Below are 27988 nucleotides of genomic sequence, written 5' to 3' on the forward strand. Positions count from 1 at the left end.
CTATTTCTAAATCCGAGCCTGCTATTATCATTTTGTTTTAGTATTTAAAAATAGGTGTCTTAAAACTCGCTTTAATAGTATTCGTTATCCCATGGTGATTTCCATTCATATATAGTATTGATAAAAGTTTGAACATAAGTTTAAAAAATTATTAAAAGAAGATAAACTAAATTCATAATACGAGCACTGATTAAATCAAATATTTTTAATATGTTAATGAATTTTGCATCAAGATAAAGACAAATATAAAAAGATTATATCATGCAATTTTGTAAATTGGAGTTAAAAATCTTAAAAATGTTCAAATGTTGAAAAAGGTGAACTCATTTAGTCTGGAATTGAAGTACTGAATGAAGATCCCAGTTAATATGCTTTTTTCGGACCAATGCTTAACGTTTCTATGAGGGCCCTTTGTTGAAAAAACAAAATTGTTTAACGCACCAACTTTAAAACATTTTTTGTGTTGTGGTTTCAAGTTTGAATAAACTAACTAATAATAATTTTACTCAGAAAACTTTATTTTTCTTAAACTTAACTTTTGGGAGCACTTTAAGAACTACACACACATACACACACACACGTAGAAAATTAAAGATTCTGTTGGAGATTTAGTTCGATGGACTCGATGTATAATTACAGGTTTAATAAATTTCAATTTAGTAATTTAGTTCGCGTTCAAATAACCGACAATACCGATGACACCATTATCTTAGTAATGCATGCCAAAATTAACGCATATAAACAAATCAAAAAACGTTCGATCACACTTCGACATTTATTCCAGTTCTATTTTTCACTTCCTTTACGCTAAATAAAAGATAAACGATCATTCTTCTTTTAGCATACTTAAGATTGTTTCCCCCTAGCTAACCAACACCACACCTCTGTAAGTACGTAAACTAAGTTATTGTCAGAGCGCTGTTTTAAAACAAATTTATAAAAATAAAAAATTGGTTGAAAATCTCCTCGACTGTAATGACCTTATTGACCTTGTAGAAAAAAAATTTCTTTAAAAAATTTTACGAAATTTGAAAATAATGCTCTTTCATTTTTTAGGGGTTTTTTAAGGTTTTTAGTCTTTTCAAGTCATTCAGAGGTAAGTGTAACTTATTAAAAAGTTTTTTCATCGGTTTTTTTTTTGCTATCAAACATTGCAGTTATTTTTTGTTAACCTTCGAAAAATTTTTAATAAAACTAGATTTAAGCAAAAAAAAAAACATTGTTTAAACTAATATATTGATATAAATAATCCTAAAGTAAGGAAGCCGGTATTGAGAAATAAAAACTATTTTTATTCACAGATGTGATTATTTTTTCACGTTTAAAAAAAAGCTTTTCTATATTTTAGGTATTCATAACTTTACATCAAAACAACTTATTCTAATGTTTTGGAAAGTTGTGCGTTATCTAGAGAGTTTAAATTTAAAAATTATAGCTGCAACAACATGAAAAAACATTATATATAGCATTAAAATGTAATAGATAGCGATAAAACTGACTTAGTCATAATGATAGATTTATCTACTTCCTCGCAGATGTTCTTTATTCAAAAATAACTTCCCAAATCTGCTCAATTATTTATGGTTCTTTGGAATCATGTTTCAAAATTTCATAGTTGCGTTTTAAAAAGAGGTTTAAAACTTGATACCAAAATAATAAATGATCATACAAACTTAACACCATATCTCGTAATGGGAGTATGCCTTGCATCCCAAGTATTGAGAGAAAAAGAAGAGAATGTTTTGAAATATTTTGGACCACCAGAAGCAGCGGAACTGCAAAATATCGTTTAAAAATGAATGTGCTTTTTTGATCATTTATATTGAAAAAACAGTGTTGAATATATAATATACTATGTCTTCCTCTTTATATAGAGAGGAAGCAATTTTTCCGTGAACCATATTAGCAGACATTCATAAATTACGTACGCAGTTAAACAACTTATTTTAGACCCATTATTTTTTGCCCCAATTTGAATTGGGGTGAAACTAAAAATGGAGTACTTCGAGGTGCAAATTAACGGAGAAATTTTTGAAGTTAATGAAAGATACATGCTGAACGCTCTCAAGAGAGGCCTAACATTTACTCAACCATTTTTACAGCACAAGAAAATCTTTTTTTCAAATAAAGAACTATCCAAAAAAGAAAAAAATAATTCACAAATTGATTTATGAACGCACTACTGATTGAAGAAGGCCAAATAAGGTAGTGATGTAGAGGTGTATAGGAGGAAAATTCAGAATAAATAAACGAGAAAAAGGGAGCGGAAACTCTACTTGACACTTCAGAGTCCCCAGCTAAAAAGTTCAACCCTTAACACGTCAGTCAGTTTGACTTTAAAATAATATTGTAAATGTAACTGCTGTAGTAGTTTCAGTCAATAACTTTAAAAAAAAAAATGCATGTAAAAACCAAAAAATCCAATTGATAAAAAATAAGAATCCATACTAATATATAATATAAAGTTATAAAGTAAGCGAAGAAAAAAATTCGCTTTGAACAAAATAATAAATTGCTGATTGTTATACAACGTTTTCAAATCAAATTATCTAAAAGAATCAACCCAATTGCTGTTTAATAAGCCATAAAATTACCCTGGTTAATATGCTATAAAATTCAACCCTTCGCTGCTGTTGATATGTGATAAAGAATTTAAAAGTATTTTTCAATCAATACTTCCAAACAAAAAAATAACTTAAATAGTATATAGTAAAAACTAGAAAGTTTACGCCTCCTTCCTTACCGATGGTGCGAATTATGTCCAGCGCTCTAACCATATATACGTAAAGCATAATTTATATTGATGTTTTGATATAAATTCAATTCAGTTTTTTCAATAAATCAGAGGTCATTTTTTTTTCTAAATTGAAGCAAACACTTATTTACATGTAAACTAAAATACTTCCAACCAATTCATAAGCTAAGTCAGGTTAGTCGATTATATTTATTTAACTTTTTAAATTTGTTTTTAAATAAAACGAAAGCAATTTAGTGTTAATAAAAAAAAAATGGCGGTTTTAGTTCAAGTTTTCGTTTTTAATGACGTAACTATCGGGATATCTTGTTTCTAATGACTTTGATATTTTTTTTGTAGTAGAAGAGTCTTCTTCTTTCTTTTTTTTAGGAAATGGCTCTTTACGTCGTATAGTGTTCCTGACATATGCTGCTGCTTTACCAAAGTGGTTCATGAGAACTAATTTTGAAACAAAAAATGAGCACGGTGCAGCAAGGAATGATACGTACAAAACGTAAGGCGCTGCAGAAGCGGAGCCCAAACTTCCTAAAATACAAATTAATGACCAAAATGGTAAATTTACTGCTTTTGCCACAGCGTAAAAATGTTGCTGTTTATTTTTCTTAAAATATTTTAATGAAGCCCAATCATAAAAATATTTTGTTCCAGTAAGCACACCACACAAAAAAATAAAAAAATTTGCTATACTTGAAATAAATACAACTGTTGCAGAAAAACGAATAGCAACAATTGAATCCTTTTTTCCTTTGGTTGCATAATGCAATACTGTGTTTCCAGCTAGCGGACATAGACAGCAAAACATAAGAAATACTTTTTGAAAATAAAGCATAACGGAATTTACATTTTTAATTAAATGTAGAACAGAATGATTGACGTACCATAAAGCCGAAACTAAACAGAACGACGCGAGAAACGTAAGAAACTCAGGTGTCATAAGTTTCAAGTTGTAGTTAAGGCCGTCCTTCTCAACGTGGATTTTTTTTGGAAACTCGTCAACCGTAATATCAGCAACAAGAATACATGCCATGATAGCAATTGCATTATCACTCATATTTTCAACACGTTCTTTTGAAACGTTCCCTTTTGAAAAGTTTTCTAAAAAAAATTCTTTTTCTGTTGCGTCGTTTTTTTTATATTTTCGGCAAACAAACCAGTAAAATTTTCGAATTGTGGGCATTAGGATTAACAATGCAATAATTGCCCACGATAATCCATAATGAACCAAACAAAATGCCGCAGCAATCGCAAGTAAAATCAAACTAATTAACGGCTTAAACAGCATTATTGAAGCTAATTCACGTAGATCTGATTTTGACCAACATTTTAAATCTAAATGCAAAAGTTTTGGTGAAAACGTGCCATATAAAACTATTGTAATGTCTATTATTTGAAGAATTATTAAAACAATGCACGTTGATAAAACTGAAATTTTTTCATTGGGATAATGACCTTGAAGTTCTACAGTAAAGGGGAGTGCGGAGGTAACCAACATTTCGAAAATAATAAGAGCTAAAATTAGATCATCTACCCGTTTAATTACTATTGCACGAATATTCATATTTTCCCAAACTGTTAAAATAATTAAAAAACCAAACAAAAATTCTATAAACTGGAGGTAGCTTGAATTAAAAAACTCTGAAAGAGATTGGTTTCCTGAAATTTTTTTCAAATTTCGTATTGGAAGTACAAGAAATGTTGCACAAGTCGCCATTACGGTGTCCGAATAACTCAACAATCTTGCTGTTGAAGCAATATCTCCTCTATGAAGATCTTTTGGGATGGTTTTGTTTAAATATTCTTCATAATTTTCCTCTGTATTTTTCCACGAGCTTCTTTTTCTGATGTTTTCGCTTGAGCCGTTAACATTTTCAGCTGTTTCTAAACTCATTCTATTTCTGTAAAGAAAGTAATAAATTTTAATCCTTTTAATAATAAACTAATAAAAAATGTTGAAAATCTTCTTTCACATTATATTTGTTTTATGTATTTAACATGGTGGTTATTATTTCTTTTAATTATGTGCATATATATATAAATATATATACATATATATTATATATATGTATATATATTTATATATATATTAGAAATTAACAAAGAGCTTTTTGACAGTGATTTATATATGAATGAGAAAATGTAGGAAGATTTATTAAATACAATCATGAAAATATAAAACCTCAAATTGAACTAATTAAAGCTCATTATGGGCCTTACATTAAAATATTACGCAAACTAATAACAATATTTATACAATCGTCTACCAAAAATAACATCTTAAAAAATTTTGCCGGACAAAGTAGAGCAGCCTGCTATTAATGCTGGATAATTAAAAAAAAAAGTTATATACAAAAGTCATTAACTGCTACTTCTCCACAACACTATAATGCTCTAGCTTTGTTATTTGATAAAGTAAAAACATTATCTGAGATTATTACAACTTTAGTTCCCATAAAAGTTTGAAATCCAATAAAGATTCAATAAAGTGTTGATACAATAGTACATAATTATTCGAAACAGCAATTAAAAATTGTGCGCTAGACAACACCCATCTGGTACCTAGTTTTCTAAAAAATCCTGAGTTTTTACGAAATTGTCAGTCATGAATCTTTAAATTTTCTGAATCTAAAAATGGTTGCAAATTAAAAAAAACCGGTTAAAAACTTAAACTAATCTAAATAGTTTATCTGCAATTATGTTTTTATGACAACTTTTTGAGTAAACACTATTTTGGTCATTAAGCAACCGTTTTGTATGTATTTCTTATCTCTATAACTACTATGAATCTTATTTCTAAGATTCTTTTGTGCTTTGTAACAATAAACAAGACCTCCAACCTCAAGGTAATAGTTCTAGACCGAGATTAAAACAAAGATTTTGAAATTAAAAACTAACTTAGTGTCAAATGTTTAAAGTCTATTGCTTAAATGGTTTAAACTATTCACAGCCATCTTTCGTATACAGATTTTTCGAAGGTTCGTTGATCAGTAAACTACCAAATAGTGAAATAACCTCATGTAACTTTTTGAAATGTCACATACAATGCGAACTCTTTTTAATTAAAAAAAATGCACATTATCCAGTCAGAGCTTCATTCTTTTATTTCCAAAAAATATACTTCTGTTTTGGCCAAACCTTACAAACAATTTTTTTTTTTTTAACAATTATCAACGTTAGGGTGCAGATTTTGACGTTCAGGGTGATTTAAGTTTACACATTAAAAATATATGGTATTGAGAAAACAGTTTTAACTTTTTTTTATTATTATTTTTGTCAAAACTTATATTTAAGAAACTATATTAAACTTTTACACTATTTGCAACAAAAAGTTCAATACCAACTACGTATTTCTTAAGAAAACACGTTTCTTTGACCAACCATTCCCGACACTTCGAATTCTCACATTAGAACTCTCACATTCTCACATTGAAGCATTTTTGTGCGTAATTGTACTCTTTTTACTTTTGCAACTTTTAAGATTTTACAATTTTTAATTGTTTGGCTGCAGGTGCTTGTTCTTCATTATTGTTTTGCTGTTGTTACCCACAGTGTGGTTACCCAGCATTGTTTTTCTCAGGCATTTGAGTACTTAACATTGATAGTCTACGTTTTGCTTTAAATTTAACTACTTTCAAAGCTTTTTTAGCTCACCCTAGCGAAAATAATTAATTTGAAAAATATATCCATCAGAAACGGTTTATATTTTCCAAATCGCAATACTTTGAACAACTATTATCTAAATTATGAAAGTATTTTGTCGAAAAAAAAAAATAGGGTTAAACAGGCTGGTCATGAATTTTGGTGTTCAATATAGGTAACTTCCAAACATGGTGCAAAAAAAATTACAGTGGTAGGAGCCTGGGAACAACATTCATCTGAAAAATCGGAACCCACAGTCTTAAATGTGGAAAGAAGAAAAAAAAACCTTTCTTTTAAGCAATATCTTTAAATAGATCAAAATTCATTGGAAAAATTAATTTATCTAAAAAACATTCCTTATTATTTAAAAATGGCGGCCAAGGAAAGTTTGAGACCCCTTTATTTGATGGGGTTGAAAACTTTACGAGGTCATAACTTTAGAACGTTAAAATAGTTTTTTACAAAATGAGAATTTAATAGATGAATTTTAGTGGAGTTCATAATGGTAGAATTTTTTTTAAGTGCTATATTTGCCCCCTTCCCTGACAAATACTTGGACCTTTAGAAACACATTTTATGGGAAATTTTAAAAAATACGTTAATAACACTGTACAACAACGAAAAAAAACCGTAAATGCCATTGACACTACCTTATGTATTTTGATTTGGAGATTACGAAAATGATGTCCATTTCGTTGTGTGACCCACCAATTTTGGTTAAATTCGCATTTTCAAATTTTTGATTTTCACTATGAAAGTTGTCAATGTGATTTTTAATATATTTATTAGCAGTTGTTTATGATTTATTTATTAGCATTTCTTTATCATATACCTATTTGCATTTGTTTAACCTTGTATTAGACTAAATGTAAGTCTGTTTTATTTTAGATAAACTACAGTTAGCCAAAATATATATATATATAATACAGTGTATATTGAAACAAGAAATGCCCAGAACTTGTAAAAGTCAAGCCGACAACTTTTGCTACATTTGTGGCGAACTGACTTTAAAGAGATGCAGACGAAGATTGACACCACATGTGAAAAAACTGTATGAACTATACTTTGGTAGCAAAAACGGCGACCAGGATAAGAACTGGGCGCCCATGCATGCTGTGTGAGGTGCGCTAGTTCACTATCTTCGTGGGCGAACAGAACTGGTGGAGGACCAACATTTGGGGTGCCAATGGTGTGGCGTGAACCCCAAAATCATTACTCAGATTGCTATTTCTCTTCTATTAACATATCAGGTCGCAATTCTAAGGGTAAGAAAGCTATAGTGTACCCAAATCTACCTTCAGCTATTCGTTTTGTTCCTCATTCGGCTGAACTCCCTGTTCCTGAACCTCCATCTTAAACACGGACAGTTCTGATTCAGACGAGGATTCTGATGACGATGATAGTTACGAGTTGCCAGAAGATACAGAGCGTAAACCCCACTTCATAACAGGATCTGACCTGAAAGATCTCGTTCGAGATTTGTATTTAACAAAGCAACAGAGTGAATTGCTGGCTTCACGTCTCCAGGAGTGGCATCTGTTGGCTGGTGATGCCAAGAGTGTCGTCATTTAGAAAGCGATCACGGTAACTGCAGCAATACTTCTCTATGGATGAAGAACTTTGCTTCTGTAATGACATCAGTGGATTGTTTGATGATCTAGGAATACAATACGATTCATCTATGTGGAATTTGTTTATTGACGCATCACTTTATAGTATTAAGGCAGTATTACTGCATACTGGAAATGTGCTGCCTTCCATTCCCATAGCACATTCGGTAACCCTGAGGGAAAGCTATGTGAATATATTACTTATTCTGGATAGAATTAAATACAGAGATCACAGATGGTCCATATGTGCAGATTTGAAAGTTGTTGCTATACTAAATGGATTGCAGGCTGGTTTTACTAAGTACATGTGTTTCCTCTGCAAATGGGATAGCAGGATGAAATCAGAACATTATATGAGGAAATGTTGGCCAAAACGAGAAACATTTTAGGTTGGTTCCCATAACGTCATTCATGAACCTCTTGTGGATAAAGAGAAGATCATCTTGCCCAATCTTCACATCAAGCTTGGAATCATGAAACAGTTTGTAAAGGCGTTAGATCACGACAAACCAGCATTTCAGTATTTGCAGACCAAATTTCCTAAAATCAGTGACGCCAAAATTAAAGAGGGCATTTTCGTGAGGCCCCAAATACGAGAACTGATGCTGGATGAAACGTTTTCGGGAACGATGGATCAATATGAACTTGCAGCATGGGACGCATTCAAACAGGTGTGCCAGGGATTTCTTGGAAAACATATTGCACCAAATTACGCTGATTTGGTAGACAGATTAATTGCATCCTATCAACAACTGGGTTGTAACATGTTGCTGAAGCTCCACTTTCTTCATTCCCATCTTTCCTTCTTCTCTGTCAATGGAGATGTATATGATGAAAATGGCGAGCGCTTTCATCAGAGTATTGCCACAATGGAAAGCAGATACAGGGGAAAATGGAGCCCCGCCATGCTTGCAGATTACTGCTGGAATTTGCAGCGCGATGAACCCGATGCAGCATTCAAACGCCAGGGTAAATACAATTAAATATAAGTAAACAATTTGTGTTAAAAGTGATAATAAACATGTTCATACACTTATTCATATGTATAGAAAAATGCATCTTACGTTACATCTTTAAATCGTTATTACAAAAAATTGTGACGTGCTACAGCATAACTGATTACATATTTGGAATCAGCACGTCTGAATTAATAAAGATGACCTAACTTGGTTCTTGCTTTTTTCAAAAAGTTAAAAATTTTTGTACAGTGTAATGGTAAAAAAACGTTTTCATTACAGGTTAAATGTATAAGCAATATTCCTCTGTCTTGTATACTTCCTTGTAGTATACCGCCAAAAAATTTAATAGATATTATTCAAAATTTATTAATAGATATTGAACTTTTTTTATCTGCTGCAGTAGTTAATAGAAAAATTTTAAAAATTGATTAGTATTGCTCATATCATTCTAAAATGCCAAACACTAAAAACTCTCATAAAGATAATAGAGCTATATTTACTTTTCAAAAGGATCAGGAATGACAAAAGTTAAAGAAGGAAGTGTGACATTGAACAGAATTTATAAATTCTTTTTAAAATCATTTGAAATGAATAATAAAAACTTTCCAAATGGCACTTTTACTAAATCTAGAAAAGCATTAGAAAGACTTGAAAAGGGTGATAAAAGCACTGATAAACCCTGATTAAAACCCTGATGGTTTCTCAAAAGCAAAGTTAGTATATTTACCAAAAACCATTCTGCGTTTGTGAAATCTGTAAAGTTCCTTGAGCTACAATTACTCTTGGATCAACATTTGAAAATGGAGGGAGAATCAAGTTTAGAAGAGTAAAGACATTATCACCTGGAAAAATAAAAATATGTAAAATTTAAGGGATTGTCATTGGAAGAGGATTCTAGCACTCTCACAACGAGAAAAAATTTAAGAGAAGAATTTGACTTAGGTAGGACGAACCTTTTATTTTTGATTTAATATATCCAACTTGAAATTAAGAAAATTATATAAAATATTTGAATTGTAAAAACTGAAAACATGGACGTAAATTTCTTTTGGTATTAAGATATTGAAAAGAAAGTTTTAGGAGGAGGAAGATAAAATCAAGGTTGCAGCCAAAGGTGAAGACATTGCCGTTGAACAAACGAAAAGTTCTTTGAAAGCGCTTTTTCCAGTTGAAAAGATATTTAGAGCTGGAAGGGAAGAGAATTCTTTGAAAGCAATGTAAGAGAGAAAATAAGTTAAGTTGATAGGTTTTTAAATGATTATTTTAATGATATAGAAATAATTTTTGGAAAAAGATTCCTGACAGCTAATTTATTGTAAAAACATTAAATGACTTGTTGCCACAGTAATAAAGGAGAGAAAATTGTCAAAAGATTATATTCTAAAGGTGGGCATTGACGTTAGAGGCGGATTTTTAAAAGTTTGTTTAATTCTTATAGAAAAAGTGACAGATGTAATGTCAAAAAAAAAAGTTTAGCTATGAGGAAGAAATAGGTAATAAAAAAATACAAAGATGGTAGCGTAAACAAATTGTTTATTGTTGGCTTAACAGAAAACATGACTGAATCTAATTCAAACCTTGAAAAAATTATCACTATATAAAGCTTCATAGTTTAAAATACTTGTTTACTTTTGATATGAAATAAGCCAATAAATTTTTTGGATTTAAAAGTGCAGCATCAACACATCTTTGCCCCTGGTATAACATTAACAAAAAAAAAATGCTTGATTTTGAAAATGGTGAGTTCAGAACTCTAGGAAGTATCTGTTCATGAGCTAATGCTTACAAAGCCGCCTGTAAAGATTTAAAAAATTTAAGCTTTAAGCTGCATCTTAAATTAATTGCGTTAACCTTCCACTAGTTGATCTGCCTAATGTCGTAAAAGTTGTTGAAACCAATGCTCCAATGGAATTTCATTTACTTTGTGGAAATACAAAAACAAAATTTATGATGATCTCGAAAAATGAACATATCATTTCTAACGTCAATTCCTTTAAATGTTTAAAATCTGTTAAAGTTGCATGCCTTGGTTCTAGTTTATTACCTGAATATGAGTCAACCATTAACGATTACAAAGACGCTTATGTTAAACTTGGTCTACGAGTGTCACTGAAAGTGACACTCGTAGACCAAGTGAATTTCTTTAAGTTATGTCACATATGTGACATTTCTTTCAGTTATGTCAAATTCCAATCTAAATAAAGGATTTGGTTTTTGGTCTGAACTGGTCTCTGAATCTGTTCGTTGTGATTTTAAACAGTTTTTGGAGAGAGGATACAAAGTTTCTAGTAGTCTTAATACTATCTGCAAAGCCTGCTTAAAACCACTGTTACGTACAACTCCCGACATACCTTCTTTAAAATAGTTTTACTTTGAAATTAAATATGTTATAGTATATATGTGTACCATTTAGAAACTATTATTGATTTTAAATGGAAATAAATATAAATGTATAGATTAATCGAAAAACAATTGAGTATATACTAAAAGATCAATTTCAAGATTTTTTATTGTTCAAGATAAGTTGCTTCCAGATATGCATTTTCACACAAATACAAATAATATGGTAAAAAAAAATCATGGTGATCAGAGTTTGTGAACAACATTTTCCTTAAATTAGGGCGCTAAAGTCCAAATATTTTTTTAGGAAAAGAAGCTATAATAGCACTTAGAAAATTTTTTTACCATTATGAACTCGACTAAAATTGATGTGTAAAATTCTTATTTAGTAAAAAAATTATTTTAACGTTCAAAAGTTATGACCTCGTAAAGTTGACAACCCCCTTAAATAGACGGGGTTTCAAACTTTCCTTCGTTGCAATTTTGAAACGATAAAAATTTTTTTTGGATAAATTAATTTTTCTGATGAATTTTAATCTATTTTAAGATACTGCAAAAAAAAAGTTTTTTTTTCTTCTTTCCACATTTAAGACTGTGGGTTCCGATTTTTCAGATGAATGTTGTTCCCAGGCTCCTACCACTGTAATTTTTCGGAAAGCATTCTTAATTGATACCATTATTGATATTAGAAAAAATTAACACCAGAAATCCATGACCTGCCCGTTTTACCCCCTTTTTTTTTTTAAAGACGTTGACAGATTTTTTTCAAAATTTAGGTAATAGTTATTCAAAGAATTGAGGTTTCGAAAATGCAAATCGTTAATAGTCAACACTTTTTTTCAAAATAATTATTTTTGCTACGGTGTGTTAGAAGCTTTTTCTTTATCTTTTTGTTTAAGGAACTTTATCTTTTAGTTTGGGTTGCATTTTCTTCTGTAAGACATTTTCCGCCAAGTTTTGTCATGCTCCGAATTGCACTGCTCCAAATTCTCAACATCTGATTGATTTCTGGCTTGAAAAATTGCTTTTACTCTATCTAGATAATTTTTGGCAACGTTTAACACATGCTTAATAGCTATCAAAGCTTGCAGCTGGCTTCGTTGATAAAGATGGTAATTGATGTAGTTGGAGTAAGTGCTGCGGCGGCTATTGCTGCGTCATCATCTGCGTCTTTAGATGACGACGTAGCTAGATAGCATAGGTTCTGAGGAGGCTGGTAAATATAATGATTGTGGATTAAACTTTTATGTAATTGCTAACGCCTTATGATTTATTTTTATTTTATTTAGAGGAAATAAGCAAGTGTACTGAAAACCAGTGATTGCACTCAAGCGTGTATAGCATATACCGCTCTCGTGGTAGAATCTTTGCAATACTTTGTAAGAATTTTTTTCCACATTTGTTCGACATGGCAATAGACAACTCTATCCAATAGTTTTAGAATATGCAAAGAATGTATTGGTAGATAAATCAAAATTGTATTGTAATTTTTGCTCAGCAATACCGCTTTCAAAATCATGTGATGTAGGCCCATTTAGTGCTAAAATATGAATACCATTAATTCGCTCAGTTTTGGATATAAATACTTCTTTAGGCCATTTAATAAACATATCGTGCTCTATTCAACCTGATTTTGAAATTAAATATTTAATTCCACGTCTTAAAGAAAAAAAGTAAGTTTATTGACTATGTTTTGTTATGGCTGCAAATCATAGCTTTTGCTATTATCTTTTTAGGTTTTGTTGTTGTATGTTCTCTAATCACAAAACAAAAAATTTAATAAATATCTGAATTAAGCGGTAAATATCAAAAATAATAATATTACAATTTAAAAGAATTTACTCCTATTAAATATTATAAAATTGTGAGTCTATGGAAACTCCGCCATTCCATTTAATTCCATTTAAGACCACCTCTTGCAAAAGAGGTGCTCTTAAATGGAATTAAATTATTTAAATTGAAATCTTTAACAAAAGTTTTCAAATTATTTAAATATTTAAATTGAAATCTTTAACAAAAGTTTATTTTGGCTTTGTATACTAAAAATGGTAGTACAAAATGTCCATCAGCGTTGTAGTAATTGTTTTGCCTTGATCACCCGAAAAATCTGTTTTTCATATTGCTTGGCGAAATTATTAGCATTCAAAATAACGATCAATTATTTCTAACGAACAAGAAGCGGCTCTGTTAAATGCTAAGTTGTCCACTTTTCTTGTTGAAATTACTTCTGACCATCTTTTCATAAAGGCATAAAAACTGTCTTTGAAAAGGCTTGTCATTTTTAAATAAGTGCAATTGACCTTTGCGTTTAAGTTATATCATTCTCTCTGTTTCATCTAAGAATACCGTTGTTGTTTCTAAGCCATGGAAACCTTAGTTATTCCTATTTTTGTGATCGTTCAGTGTTAAGATTGAAACGCTATGTTCAAATGCAGCTTTTCTCAGTGACATATTGCTCTCTTTCATATCTTCTAATGCGACCAGTATATCATCTTATTAGTACGCTTTTGTTTTTTGTTGACATTTTGAAGTGAGTGAGTTGATTAGATTTGAGTGAGTGATGATTATATTAAGAAATAGTATAATAACTGATTTTTAATTAAACCGGAACTTTTAAATAAACCAGAACACAATGTTAAATAGATATAGATTGACGCTTAGTCACTTGCAAAAAACTACACTAAGTAATTAGTAGAGTGTGCGGTTTTATCAGAAAAGAGAATTACTTTTACTTTTTTATTTTTCTAAATAACTTTTTGTTCTAGTTGCATACAATTTATATTATTACAATGGAAGTTCAATTTCCAAGAAGATAGTGCAAAAGCTATTTTTATGTCAGTTTCGGTTCTAGCGCTATTTTGTTCGCAACGATAAGGATATTTTCGATAAGAAAGGAAACCATAAGAAATTTTCGACTCATTTAGCGTAGTTTTAAATAAGTTAGATATTTGCACACTCAATCGTTCACATTCTCTTATAGAAAAAATGCTGCAACTCTTTTTTCGCCACTTAACTTGAGTGTAATGAATGCGTGAGTTCAGTGCAAACGTGCACGAATGAGTAACGGCAGCAGCATTAAATTCGATATTAAAATATTATAGGACTATGTCATTGTTTACTTTATAAAAGTTTTGGTATATGTTAATGAATAAAGTTCTTTTTTCGCCGCTTAACTTGAGTGTAATGAATGCGTGAGTTCAGTGCAAACGTGCACGAATGAGTAACAGCAGCAGCATTAAATTCGATATTAAAATATTATAGGACTATGTCATTGTTTACTTTATAAAAGTTTTGGTATATGTTAATGAATAAAGTTCTTTTTTCGCCATTTAACTTGAGTGTAATGAATGCGTGAGTTCAGTGCAAACGTGCACGAATGAGTAACGGCAGCAGCATTAAATTCGATATTAAAATATTATAGGACTATGTCATTGTTTACTTTATAAAAGTTTTGGTATATGTTAATGAATAAAGTTCTTTTTGTATAACGTTATATTGTAACGTTAAAAATAATTTTCTTACATTTATCTAACTTTAAATTTACATAAATTAAATAATAGCGTATTTAAATATAATTTTTATAAATTTCCGATACGGCACTGGTTGTTCCGAGCTGACATATCAAAATTCAATGTATTACATTGAATTTTAATATGAGGTTTTATTTGTATTTGGTTTTATTTTATCTATAAATACAAGTAAAAAAATTGAAGTCTCTTGATAGACACTTCAACAACTGAAAGCGTAATAAAATCGATAATCGATAAAACAAGGTTAAAGAATAAAGATCTGATGTTTTATAAAAAACGCCAGAATTTTTTTCTTTAGCCGTGTTTTATCGATTATCGGTATTACGCTCTCTGATAATTGAGAGCTTAATCGGCATAACTTGCCAATAAAATAGTTTGAGGTGCATGTTTCTCAGATAAATGAGAGCTTAATTGGCATTACTGCCGACAGAATTATTTGAGGTGTATGTTTTTCCATCATTCAACCGATGACTTATTTTCCATCATTTAACCGATGACTATTATTTGAGGTGTATGTTTTTCCATCATTCAACCAATGACTTAAAATACAATAACTTTTTATTAGTTTATTACAAAAAGTAGAACAGCTTAACAATTAGTACTAGAATACTTTTTGAGTTTTTTTATTTTCAGAGATAATTTGATTAAAAAAGTAAGGTTATTTTATAACCTTAATATTTTTAAAAACATTTAGTGCTTTTTTGATTTAGTAACAAACTTTGAATGATGAGCGTTGATCACACAAAAAAGTTAATATCTTAAAGAGTAGGTTCACTTAAATAACTTTAAGATATTAACTTATTGGTCTCCCACCAATAAGTTAATATCTTAAAGTTATTTAAGTGAACCTACTCTTATTTTAATAAATAAATTTTGACATGAAACTTCATTTTATGTCAACTTTAATTTATGCTTCTACAAAGGCGCGACAAACAATAAAAATGAATTACGCTTGTTTGATGAACAATAAAAGTTAATGTATGAATTTAACTCAAATCAATATATTACAGTATTGTCTACAATTATTTTTGTCGCGTACAAAATTATTTTCATATTAAAAACTCTTTAGCCCACAAAAGCAATACAAACCTCAACAATCGGAATATCAAAACTAAAAAACAAACGAAAAACAAAACCGCAACCAAAAAAAACATTTATACAATCAAAAGAATGAACATTAGCCACGAATTAACTGCAAATGCAACAGGTCTTTCAATCAGGACGATATAATGTTGACGATGTTACGTATTAATTAAAATTAATTTGCGAACAAATTCCACCGATTGCACCCTCTAACATCGTGTGCAATTTCTGTCCGCTTTTCTTTATGCTATCTTTCTAACCCGACTTCTTCTATCTTTCATTCTAACATATCTTCGTTCTTCCAAAACTCACTCTACTCTTGGCCGTAGAGCGGTAATGACGCTCCCCTACTAGGGGCTGAACATGTCTCTGCGTGCCATGGTATAGTGGTCTCCGTATGGCAATTAGCTGGAGGAGAATAAACCACAATACCAATCAGGACGATTTAAAACTGGATACGAAAACTTCAATCAGATAAAAATTCAATGCCTTAAAAACGTAGCAGAAACGTAGCAGAGCGGCTCAAGAAATCTTAGAAAAAAGGAGAGGAGTCGAATTATTTGTTAATGCAAGTAATAAATTAACTACAATCGACATCTTAGAAATAATTCCAGAAGAAAATAAATACTTGGTAACTACAATTAAAAGAGAATTAAAAAAAAATAGAATATACTCGTAAATGGATCGCTGTTGCGAGAAATTTAGTTTAGGTAATAGCAACAAGATTTGCGTTTTCTAATCATGTTTCTTTTCTGCAAAATTCTGATTTAGTTTATATTTTGGTGAAATCGGTTTTACTTTACAGTATTTACAACATACTTGAAATATACACCGAAATATTACAGAAATATACATTATTTGAAAGTACGCCGTATATTACAGTCCCCACACTAAGAGAAAGGAATGATAGCTTAATATACGCCATTTCAGTTACGAGGTCTATTGGTTTTAAACTAAAGGTTGGGGCCTTTCATGCTGCTTGCATGAACCAGTAGATTAAACAACATTTATGACTAGTTTTAAGTGATCAATTATATATTGTAGTAATGGACAATGCACAATTCCACCATCCCACAGTGGGACAGAGTGTGCCAAAATACCAAAAAATCAATATCAACATTGCACCGTAAAAATTAGTCATAATGGTGAAGACATGTTCATTAGAGGAAAAATCTAGTTAAAAAAACATTTAATTTTAGTTTACGGGTAATTTTATGCGGTTATTTACACGTTAATTTGACAAGTGTTCCAAAACGCTATTTTGCATTTTTTATTTATCAACTTTCTTACGCTACTATTGTTTTAAATTAACTTTATTGACTTTCATTTTAAAATATATTATTTTAATTACCAATGTTTTTTTCGCTCAGACTTTTAAAAATAATTTAACGTAAATGTAATCATTAGTTTTTATGCATCAAAAACAGATAGTTTTCGATATTTTTTTTGCTACTACACTTTACTATTAGGTATCAGATAAACTATCTTCCAATATCCTCCAAACATTTGACTATGTAAATCTCATGCTAAATGTATTTAAATAGCCATGCAACATAAATATTTTGCAACTTTTTGCAATAAAAAAAGTTATAACAAAACATTGGTCTTCGGTTAATGGTCAGTTGATGAGAAATACTGATCATGTAAAAAAGATGTTTGTACACAAAGAATACAAAATCTTTCATTACTGTTATTATATATAAGTTCTGTAAATATAAATCTAAAAAAGTTATTTTATGATAAATACATGCATCGAAAAGTAATATAATTTAATGTTTACACTTCTAAAAATTGTCTTGTCCATTAAATATATTTCGTATTTTTCACCAAAATAATTAATTTTTTTATATTATATAAGTACATGTTTATTACTTTATTTATGCATTTTATATATAAATTTAGCCATTCTAATAAAAAAAACTACGAAAATAATTTTGGCACAAAAAACTCGATTTTGTCCTACTGTGCATCCATTGTAGAATCAACATTTTACGTAAGCAATTGTGCTATCCAGTTTTTACCACCTTATAGTCCTCATCTTAATCCTATCAAGGGGTTTTTTCATTGGGATGAATGGCGACCTAATACATGTAATCCGCCAAAAATGATTAGCATTATTACTAAGATTTTAGCAGAACTTGCTGAAACATCACGCATGTAAGAATAATAATTTAAAGTAATTTAGTGAAATGAGTTTATGTGACTAAGTTGTGGTTTGATTTTTTTCTTAATTTACAGTAAAACATTTGAATAACAAAGTATTTTTATTACGAAAAAAATTATGGACGCGACTAAAATAATAGTAGACAATACTGCAGTAAAGTAGAAATCAAGTTTAAATGTTGTTTTAAACTAAAAATTCCATTTAAAGATCAGCTTTGATCTTGCATATATAAAAATAATTAATAATGAATAGTGTCAATGAAAATGTAATGAAGCTGATAGTTTCACTATTTTTTGATAATACTTGAATTGAATTAAATATTAATTGATGGTAACCATTGTTTACTATTATTCGATGTATTTTATTTACTTAACTCAGTTAAGTACAACCAAATAAGTCTAACTAATATGGTTGTTTGAAATAAATTAATTTTAGGAAATGCCTCGAGACCTAAAGTTGTTACAATAAATCGCTGAGAACAGGCGGGGGGAGGTATTCGGGGTTTTGTGACGACTCATAAGGGTAGTCAGGTTTGGAAACATTTTAGGTATAAGTCAGAGTGGATAAAAGTCAGACTGGGTACAAGTCTTATATATATTTTTTAAAAACCTAGCGGAGTTGGTGTGGATAATATCAAGATATCAAGATCACTTCTTGATATCAAATTCGTTGATAACAAGATCAATTTTAACACGAAAAACTTTGATAAAATAAGATATTTAAATGTTGTGGTACATTTTGATACAAAGATATTCAAAATATAAGTTGGGACAAAGGAAAGTCTAAAAATGAGAATAGAATTGCCTTTAGCGCAATTCCATTCTCATTTTTAGACTTTCCTGAAAGCTCCAAGGAAACGATCAAGCCATTTCCATTTAAACAATAATTGAATACTTTGAGATATCTGATCAGATTACTGGATTGTGTTCTGATACAAAATTCAGTAACAGTCCAAAACAAAAAGACCATAAGCATTATTACTTCCTATGCCTTTTGCTTCAACAATTAGTCACAGCAAGAACATTATTGTAATTCTCCAAAAACTATTACCGTATATTTGCGAAAATGCTACTTCCGAGACAGTTAGAGAAACCACATTAAAGTATTTTTTCAAAGGTTCTTCTTTCTGCAGATCCCCTACTTTTCAACTACCCTTAAATAAAATAATGACGTTCAATATCGCATTTCTACTTCAAACAGAAGACAAGTTTAAAGAATTTGCCGCTGTAGGAAGGGTTCCTTACAAAACTTTATGAGTCACACTTGGTATCTGTACCCACAACAAGTAGGTTTTGATCTTGCTGATAAAGAAATGAAAACTGAGGTTTAGACAACCATGTTAACATGGGATATTTTAAGAGACAACTGGTCTCTTAAAATATCCCAGAGCTAAGAGATCTGTTTAAAAATAATTCTGAAACTCAGATTAAAATTATTTAAACGTCAAAGTTGTAAGACTTAGTAAATAAATACCCCTACTGTTTGGAATTATTAATAATAATGGCTGTTGATGTATAAATAGTATTTTTTATAAATTTATTGATTTATAATTTAGGCAGTTCAGAAAAACTGGCAGAAGTTTGCAAAGAAAAATTCATTACTTTTGCATTATTTTTATTAATGGTATTGGTTAATACTATATTATTATGATATAAATCATAAAATATTACTTGTTGAAAGTAAATGATAGATTAAACCCCTAAATTTATTTTTTATTTACTACTTGTTATTACCTTAAATCATTGCTCCGTAATTAATTTCAGGTAGAAACCTTGACAATTTGTAAAATATTCTGGGGAAAAAAAGTTCTTCAAAAGAAGCAAAATTTTATAAAATGTTTGAAAATAGCATTTGTTTTATGTATAAACTATTATTTTGAATTTCATTGCATAATAACTATGGTTTTTTAACTAAAAATTAAAAAAAGGCATTTTTACAGGTTTTTTGATAATATTTTTTTTTTTAAAGTTTTTTTTTAAAACAATTATTATTTTTTAATTTTTTATAAAATTTAACTTCTTTTGAGTACCAGGTTGATCTACTTTTGAAGAATTGTTTTCCCCTAGAATATTAGGGGCCCTAAAATGTTCAAGGGACTAGAGACAACTCTAAAAATATTTTAATTTCAAAATTTTTCGTTAATTCAGTGATATTTTATTATATAGCATATATTTAGAGCTATTACAAGGCAATTTAAAAAAAAATTCTGTTTTTCAATACACCCTAATATATATATATATATATATATATATATATATATATATATATATATATATATATATATATATATATATATATATATATATATATGTATATTTATATATATGTATATATATATGTATGCATATATATATATATATATATATATATATATATATATATATATATATATATATATATATATATATATATATATATGTATATTTATATATATGTATATATATATGTATGCATATATATATATATATATATATATATATATATATATATGATATATATATATATATATATATATATATATATATATATATATATATGTATATATATATATATATATATATATATATATATGTATATATATATATATATATATATATATATACATATGTATATATATATATATATATATATATATATACAGGGATGAAAAACATGTATATGTATATATACATATATATATATATATATATATATATATATATACATATATATATATATATATATATATATATATATATATATATATATATATATATATATATATATATATATATATATATATATATATATATATATATATATATACAAGGGTGGCAGAAGGAAATAAAAAGTGGGGGGGGGGGGGTAAACATATTTTTCAAATTTTATAAAACTAAAATTAAATTTTAGTTATTTTTAAAAGAAAACCACATGCATCCATTTTCAATAAAGTATAATATCAACTATAAAACTATAAACACATTTCACTAAAATTTAAAATTAAAAGATTATGTTACAATCTAAAAATAATTTAACGTTTTCCAAAGTAAGAAATTCTTCTTTATATTTTCCATTTATAAAATCTTTTACTATAGCTTATACATCTATTTCCGCGGTGTTCAATTTATAGAATTGAAGGAGTAGAAGATGATTCAATCGCTTCTGAGTCGTGGTCGACCGACTATATGACTTCATCATTCTTAGATAAGAGAAAGATCTCTTGGCTGTGCAGGTTGTCAATGGTATCGCCAAGTAAATTTTTATATTTCAGAAAACATTATTGAGACTCCTTTACAGTCGTTTAACATTTAACATATCAATTGTAGTTGTGATTGATGTTACATGTTTATTTTCATTTATATGTAATGTTATAAGTTTCCTTAATAGATTTAAATAGAAAGAGTTCAGCTTTAAATTTCTCATTGACTATATCACTTTTATAGAAAACCTTTATATTAGTTAAAGCTTTTATGCCCGTATCACCATTTACAGTAAACAATAATAACCTTTCTAAAGCAATTATTGATTCCATTGAATTTTCTGGGAACCGCTGATTTAATTGACTTTCTATAACATCACGTACCTCGCAATACTGAGCTCAATAATATTCCATTGTGTCCCATTTGTGAATGTTTAAAGTATTACCATCAAAGCGAGAAGGAGTTGAACATCGGCGAGGCAAAGAAGCATGGGGTAAATTGCAACCAAATTTAACTCCTTCATTAAAACAAGATTCAAAAAATGATTAATAACGTGTTTCTGATCTCATAGATGATATATGAATTTTTAATAACATTATTGATGAAGCAATTGTTTGAGCATCTACTTCAGCAGATTGCATATGTTGAAAGACTTGCTCTTCAGTTTCAAACACATCATAAGCAAGGCAAAGCCCAAAATATAATTGGAATGATAATAATTTATCAAGTAAACCTTATGCTTTAGCTCTGTTGAGATCATTTGATTTATAAATTTCTTGAAGCTCTAAAAACATTACTTGAAAATTTGTCAGAATTGAACCATTTGATTTGGTCCTCGCGGTAAAACGAGTTGGGCTAGGAGGACTTAAATTAGTTTGCTTGCTCTTCAAGTATACTGTATTATAATTTTTTAAACCTCACCAGTCTCTTTGGAGCTAAATAAATGAAATTATACAATAGCTGGCATAATTCCTTTCCCTCGTTCATTCAACTGACTTGTTTACAAGCATCTTGAAGAACAAGGTTGAACCGATGTGCCTAACAATGTATAAAAATCGCTTCATTGACATTATCTTGAAATAGTATAGCAACACCACTTAGATGCCCTGACATTTAAGCGGTACCATTGTAACTTTGCCCCTGCACCATTTTCTTGTCTAGTCCACAACTTAATAAAACATCACACATTACATAAAAAAGCGACTTCCCGTCGGTAGCATTAACTGCATAGAGACCAAAAAAATCTTCGTACATTGTAAAATTTTCAGAAATTGATCAAACACATACTCAACGCCGTTAATGCAAATTCTCAAACTTTTTTGTCTTGTTTGTTCTCGGTGATAACAAACATATTTATTTTCCGGTCTGCAACATTTGTTTATAAACAATATATATTAAGTTTTAAAAGATATGTAAAGTTTGAACAATATCTATATATATTGTTTAAAACTCAACATATGTTTTGCGATGGAGTAAGAAAATATGTATACATATTTTCAACAAAAAAAATAAAAAAGATATATATTCAAATAAAGTTTATATACTAATCTATGGTAATTTAAAGACCGGAATTTTAGTTAAATAGTTTTATGACATTATAAAATAGGGGTGGCTCACATCACAGTAATGTTTAAATTTTGAGCTTAGACTTTTGAATAAACCTTAAAAGGTTTAACTTTAAAAGTCTAACTAGTCGTATGTCAATTTGTGTGTTCTTCACACTCGTATTAATAAAAACTTTCATATAAAATGAAAAAAACAGATTTTAAACTTGAAATAACTAATTTAATTCGACCTTTAATATGTTTGCAGACATATGACTGGTTAGAAATTAAAAATATAACTTAAAACTTGTTTGAAAAAGTTGTTTTCTTAATTTAATGTTTTATCTTTATTGAGAGCAGCACCATTTTATACCAAAATATGGTTCATCAACTATAAAGCAAAGTTTTATATCTAAACTTAAGTAATTAAAAAAAATTTAACTTTGTTTGATTTTAGAACAACTAAAGCGCTAGGAGAGAAAAAAAAAATAAAAAAAAAAAATTATTCGGGCTAAAAAAATGCAGTGAAACATAACCTTTTTATAAAAACGCAAAATTCGTGTATTTTCCAGTGCATGCATTAACGGCGTTGAGTATAGATGTTTGCTCAATACCGAAAATATATCGAGTTTCATCGCATATTACAGACAAAAAAATTCTTTATTTAATAGCACTAAGTACATTTCTTAGCACATAATTTGCCATTAGTTCTATCATCTCGTTAACAATATCATGAAACATGTACTTACTGTTTGACAGCCAGCTCGATAGAGGTGGATAATCTCACTCCTCATTAAAAGTAACTAATTAAGATTGCGTTCGATTTCATCATTTCGTCGAATAGCTCATCCTTGTTGAGTAACACATTTTAATGTAGAAATTACACGAATTAAGCACTCGTAATGCTCATCGCATTGCTTATCATGCATTTCCATTATCATTTGATGCATGGTTTTTAAATCTGCTGTGCGTAGTGTAAATAATTTTTCCTGTGCCTCCTTATGAAATGATGATAAGTCGTGCTTTCTCAGTCTTTATACAGCCTTTTTCCAACTTTCATAACTAGTTGTCAAAAAATTTTGTTCACCGCATTTTGAAAAAGATACCAGATTTTTCTTGACAGCACAAATGCAAATATAACTATATACTTCCTTTTTGGAATGACATAGATAAATCCAAGGGTAATCTATAATCCATTTTTCATTGAAAAATCTAAGTTGTTTGCCATACAATTTTTTGGTTACTTCAATATTGGCAGGATTTATTTCTACTTTTTCGGCATTCCACTCACAGCAGGAACAAGCAGGAAAAGATTTTTCAATGTTCTTTCCTACTTGAATAATTTCTTCCGTTAGTAAAGTTGGACTTAAAGAATGTTTGTTTTGTACAAGGTAAGAAACCAGTATTTGTTGTTTTGCATGAGACGTTTCCGTCATGACTCTTCGTAGTTGTATGGAAATACTAGTCGTAAGATTAGGAATTGTGAAATGTAAAATGTGCTTATGCATAGATTTATACAATATTCACAACCGTTAATCACTCCCTTGTGTATTGTTAAACATAGTTCAAAGCAAAGACATAAAGTTATTACTTCAAATACAAAACGCTAATTTATCCCTAGAAGCTTGTAAAACGTGATTCAAAGCAAATACGTTAAGTTATAAAAGGTCAATGAGTATTTCAAATACAAAATACAAATTGACCTCTAGCGGCTAAAAGTTGTAATTTAAAACAAGATATAAACATTTAAAATAATAATTTTACAAACTTGAAAAGTGGGTAGGAATGGGAGGGGGGGGGGGAGCATATTAATAAAAGCCGCCACACTTTTAAAAGTGAGAGGGCTGAAGCCCCCGAAATCCCCTGTTCCGCCACCTCTCTCTATATATATATACATATATATATATCTTCTATTGCTTGTTTAAATGAGCATTTGCTCACTATTTTCGCTTATCTTTATAGCATATTGCGTTTTTAAAAAAAGAAGAAAAAACAAAGAGTAATAAAAAAAAAGATTTCCCGAGAGCAGGCTTGTTCAGTGTGACATCAAAGTGCTCACCTAAACTAGCAATTTAAGTTATATATATACATATATATATATATATATATATATATATATATATATATATATATATATATATATATATATATATATATATATATATATATATATATATATATATATATTTGATTGATTGATGATTGCTAAACGCAAGAAACTTTTAATAGTAAAAATTATGTAGTTACTTTTATTTAATCACTTTCTACCCTATCCGCATTGTTATCTTATATATGATAACAATGTGGATAGGGTAAAAAGTTTTTGTTAACCTGGTATAGTAAACCTTGCTGTCATTTTAGTGGCAGCGTCACTGTAAAAATACTCTAAAAATGTCTTTGTTTATAAATTTGTAGAAAGGGCGTCCAGTTTAGAAAATTGACATCCAACTATTTTAGATGAAGAAGAAGAAAAAAAATTAATTGATTTTGCATATAATCGTGCAGCTTTAGGAATCGGATTTGATCTATCACAATTTCTAAAAGATGCTGAAAGTTTTGCTTTAAACTATAAAAAAATCATTCAAGAATGGAACTGCTACAGAAAAATAGTGGCTTGGAAACTGCAAAAGGCACAAAGATTAAACTTTACGTCAACCAGAAGGTACAGCAGCTGTTAGACATAAGTGAATGAATGTTTGTAAAGTGTTGAAATATTTTTTTATTCTTAAAAATGTGTTAACGGAAATCAACCTACGTCAGAAACCGCAAAACATTTGGAATATGAATGAGACTGGGATGCAGATTGTAATAGATATTCAAATAACACCTTTATACAAGCCAAAAGTTATTTTGCGGCAACTGAGTTTTCAATTTCAATTAGAGGACCAAAGGCATGAATTAAAATACTCACAACTGAACTTAAAATTCTTATAATGTTTAATGAGTTTAAGGCTTTTTACTAAAGAATGATTTACCATTAAGAGTTAACAGTTATTTTACCATTAAGAGTTAACAGTTATTTTACCATTAAGAGTTAACAGTTATTACTAAAAAATGATTTATTACAAAACTGTTTCTGAATTTGCAATATACTCTTATGATTGATTTATCGCATAAATGAAAATGTTATTGTGTATGTTAATGTGTAAAAATGTATTTTGTATGTTAATATATGAAAATGTATGTTAATTTTAGAAAAGATTGAGTTAAATGCACTAACTTTTTAAATTTATTTATGTTTTTGTTTGAAATGTGTTTTTATTTATTTTTTGTTTTTGATCCTTAGACTTTATTTTTGTGTTCTGAAGTTTGATATTGAAATTAAAAAAAAAATTTCAATTCATGATTTTTCCATAAATAAAAATTAAATAATATTTTCATGTTTTTAGAAGTATATGTTTAAGCCAACTGCGCTTTTTTTTTTCTTCAATTGCATTTTTTATTTACCCGGAAATTAAAAACATGGAAATAATATTTAATTGTTATTTATGGAAAAATCATGAATTGAAATTTTTTTTTAATATCAAACTTCACAAAGTTCCTATAAATTCCAAAACTTCGTATTAACAATTACGAAATAAGAATAGAAGTATCATTAAAATTTCTAGACTCTTTGACAAAAATGTAACATGGAGAGGTCATATAAAATATATAGAAGGTTTCGATATCTTATATATCTTGTTAGTAACTTACAAATGTATATGTTGACACGGAAAATGATATGAAGTTTTCGAGTAAAGTTTTATTCAAAAATTTTAAGAAACATAGCTAATTTTGCAGCATTTTAGTTTTCTGGCTCAGAACCGAGAGGTTTAAAGTTCGAGGCCGGCTTTAGCCCAAAGCAACGATGGTAAAAAAGCCACAAAAAAAAAAGAAATCTTTTGCTAAATAACATAAGCATTTGAAGTTACTTTTAACAAATCCAGTTTAAAGCTTTTTTTTTCTTTTTTTAATTTTTTTTTGTAATTCACATTACAAAACAATATTTGGTACATAAATATATATATTTAAAAAAATGAATTTGTTTTTACTATATAAATTTTATGCATTATCGAATAATTAATTTATCTCCGTAAAGTTTTTCGATTTCTATTACATCGACTTTACTCAAAATAAGAACAGTTTAATGCCGTTAAGTCGAGTTTTGATAGTAATCGACTAATCGATTACTATTAAAGTTCTTGGATAACTTAAACTTTCTTTTCATCCCCTTTTAGCATGTTTCTGTGGATGACTCGAACATTCTGCAAGGGAATTAAAGAATTTAAAAATGACAAAACCAAAATTTTTTTTTTGAAAAAAGTCTGCCATATACAACATAAAAAACTGTAATCAAACATTTTCTCTTTTTTTTCGTTGTATTTAGATCTGAATAGAATAGATCGTTGTCAGACATAATGCTAAAACTAATAAAAAAATAAATCATATTAAAACTGTTAAAAAAACAATTATATTATATTTTTATTAATTTCAAAATAAAGATTCTTACTTTTAAACGTAATAAATAAGATGGAAGTTAATGTGTTGGTGAACTTTTTCGAATGAAGGCTTGAGTTATCGGAAATTAACTGTATCTTGTTTAAAAGTAAAGCTAATTTCTTATAAAAACTTTTTTTTCCTTTTTTTTCTTTTTTTTTTTTTTATAATGATTAATAATTACCGTCATAATATTCTGGAGAAAAATATTTTGTTAACAAGTGCTTACGTTTTTTCGCGGTGAATTTCAAAAAAATATGCTATATTATAAAGCATTGTTTAAATGGTTAAAATGAAATATGTAAAACCTTTATATGCTTCATTTTAAACACTATAAAATTTCAGCATTAAAAAAAAAAAATTTCTCACATAAACAAAACGATTACCTGTTGTAAGTTATGTATATATAAAAAAATAGTTCTGCATAAACTACACGCGAATTATTAACACTTTTTAAATATGTCACAATCTGCCTTTTTTGATAGAAACATTCATGTCAGCATAGTTAATACGCTTTTCTGTGTAATTTTCCGAAGTTTTTGTAATTAATAATATTCATTTTAAATTAGCAATGAATATTTCTGAATACTTTTTATCTTCCAATTAGTGTCGCAGATTGGGTTCATAGATTATATGTCACTATGCCTACTAATCTACAAAACACAATGTATGTCAACGTATATAAAGATTAAAATATTTATTTTGGGATTAT

General features: G+C 28.7%; 1 protein-coding gene across 1 annotated transcript; it reads right to left on the reverse strand.

Moving 5' to 3' along the window:
* Positions 1-2405: 2405 nt before the first annotated feature.
* LOC100198266 (endosomal/lysosomal proton channel TMEM175) lies at positions 2406-27953 on the reverse strand. Its single transcript, XM_065816925.1, has 2 exons — positions 27663-27953; positions 2406-4650 (listed from the first exon to the last, which is right to left on the reverse strand). Exon 2 carries the CDS (start codon positions 4641-4643, stop codon positions 3018-3020), a length of 1626 nt encoding a protein of 541 aa, XP_065672997.1. The 5' UTR covers positions 4644-4650; positions 27663-27953; the 3' UTR covers positions 2406-3017.
* Between the last annotated feature and the right edge of the window lie 35 nt (positions 27954-27988).

This window comes from Hydra vulgaris, chromosome 13 (genome assembly GCF_038396675.1).
Source record: "Hydra vulgaris chromosome 13, alternate assembly HydraT2T_AEP".
Taxonomy (NCBI): Eukaryota; Metazoa; Cnidaria; class Hydrozoa; order Anthoathecata; family Hydridae; genus Hydra; species Hydra vulgaris.

Bases quoted from the DNA above. Each gene is read 5' to 3' on its own strand.
- LOC100198266 (XM_065816925.1), bottom strand. From the start codon at position 4,643: ATGAGTTTAGAAACAGCTGAAAATGTTAACGGCTCAAGCGAAAACATC.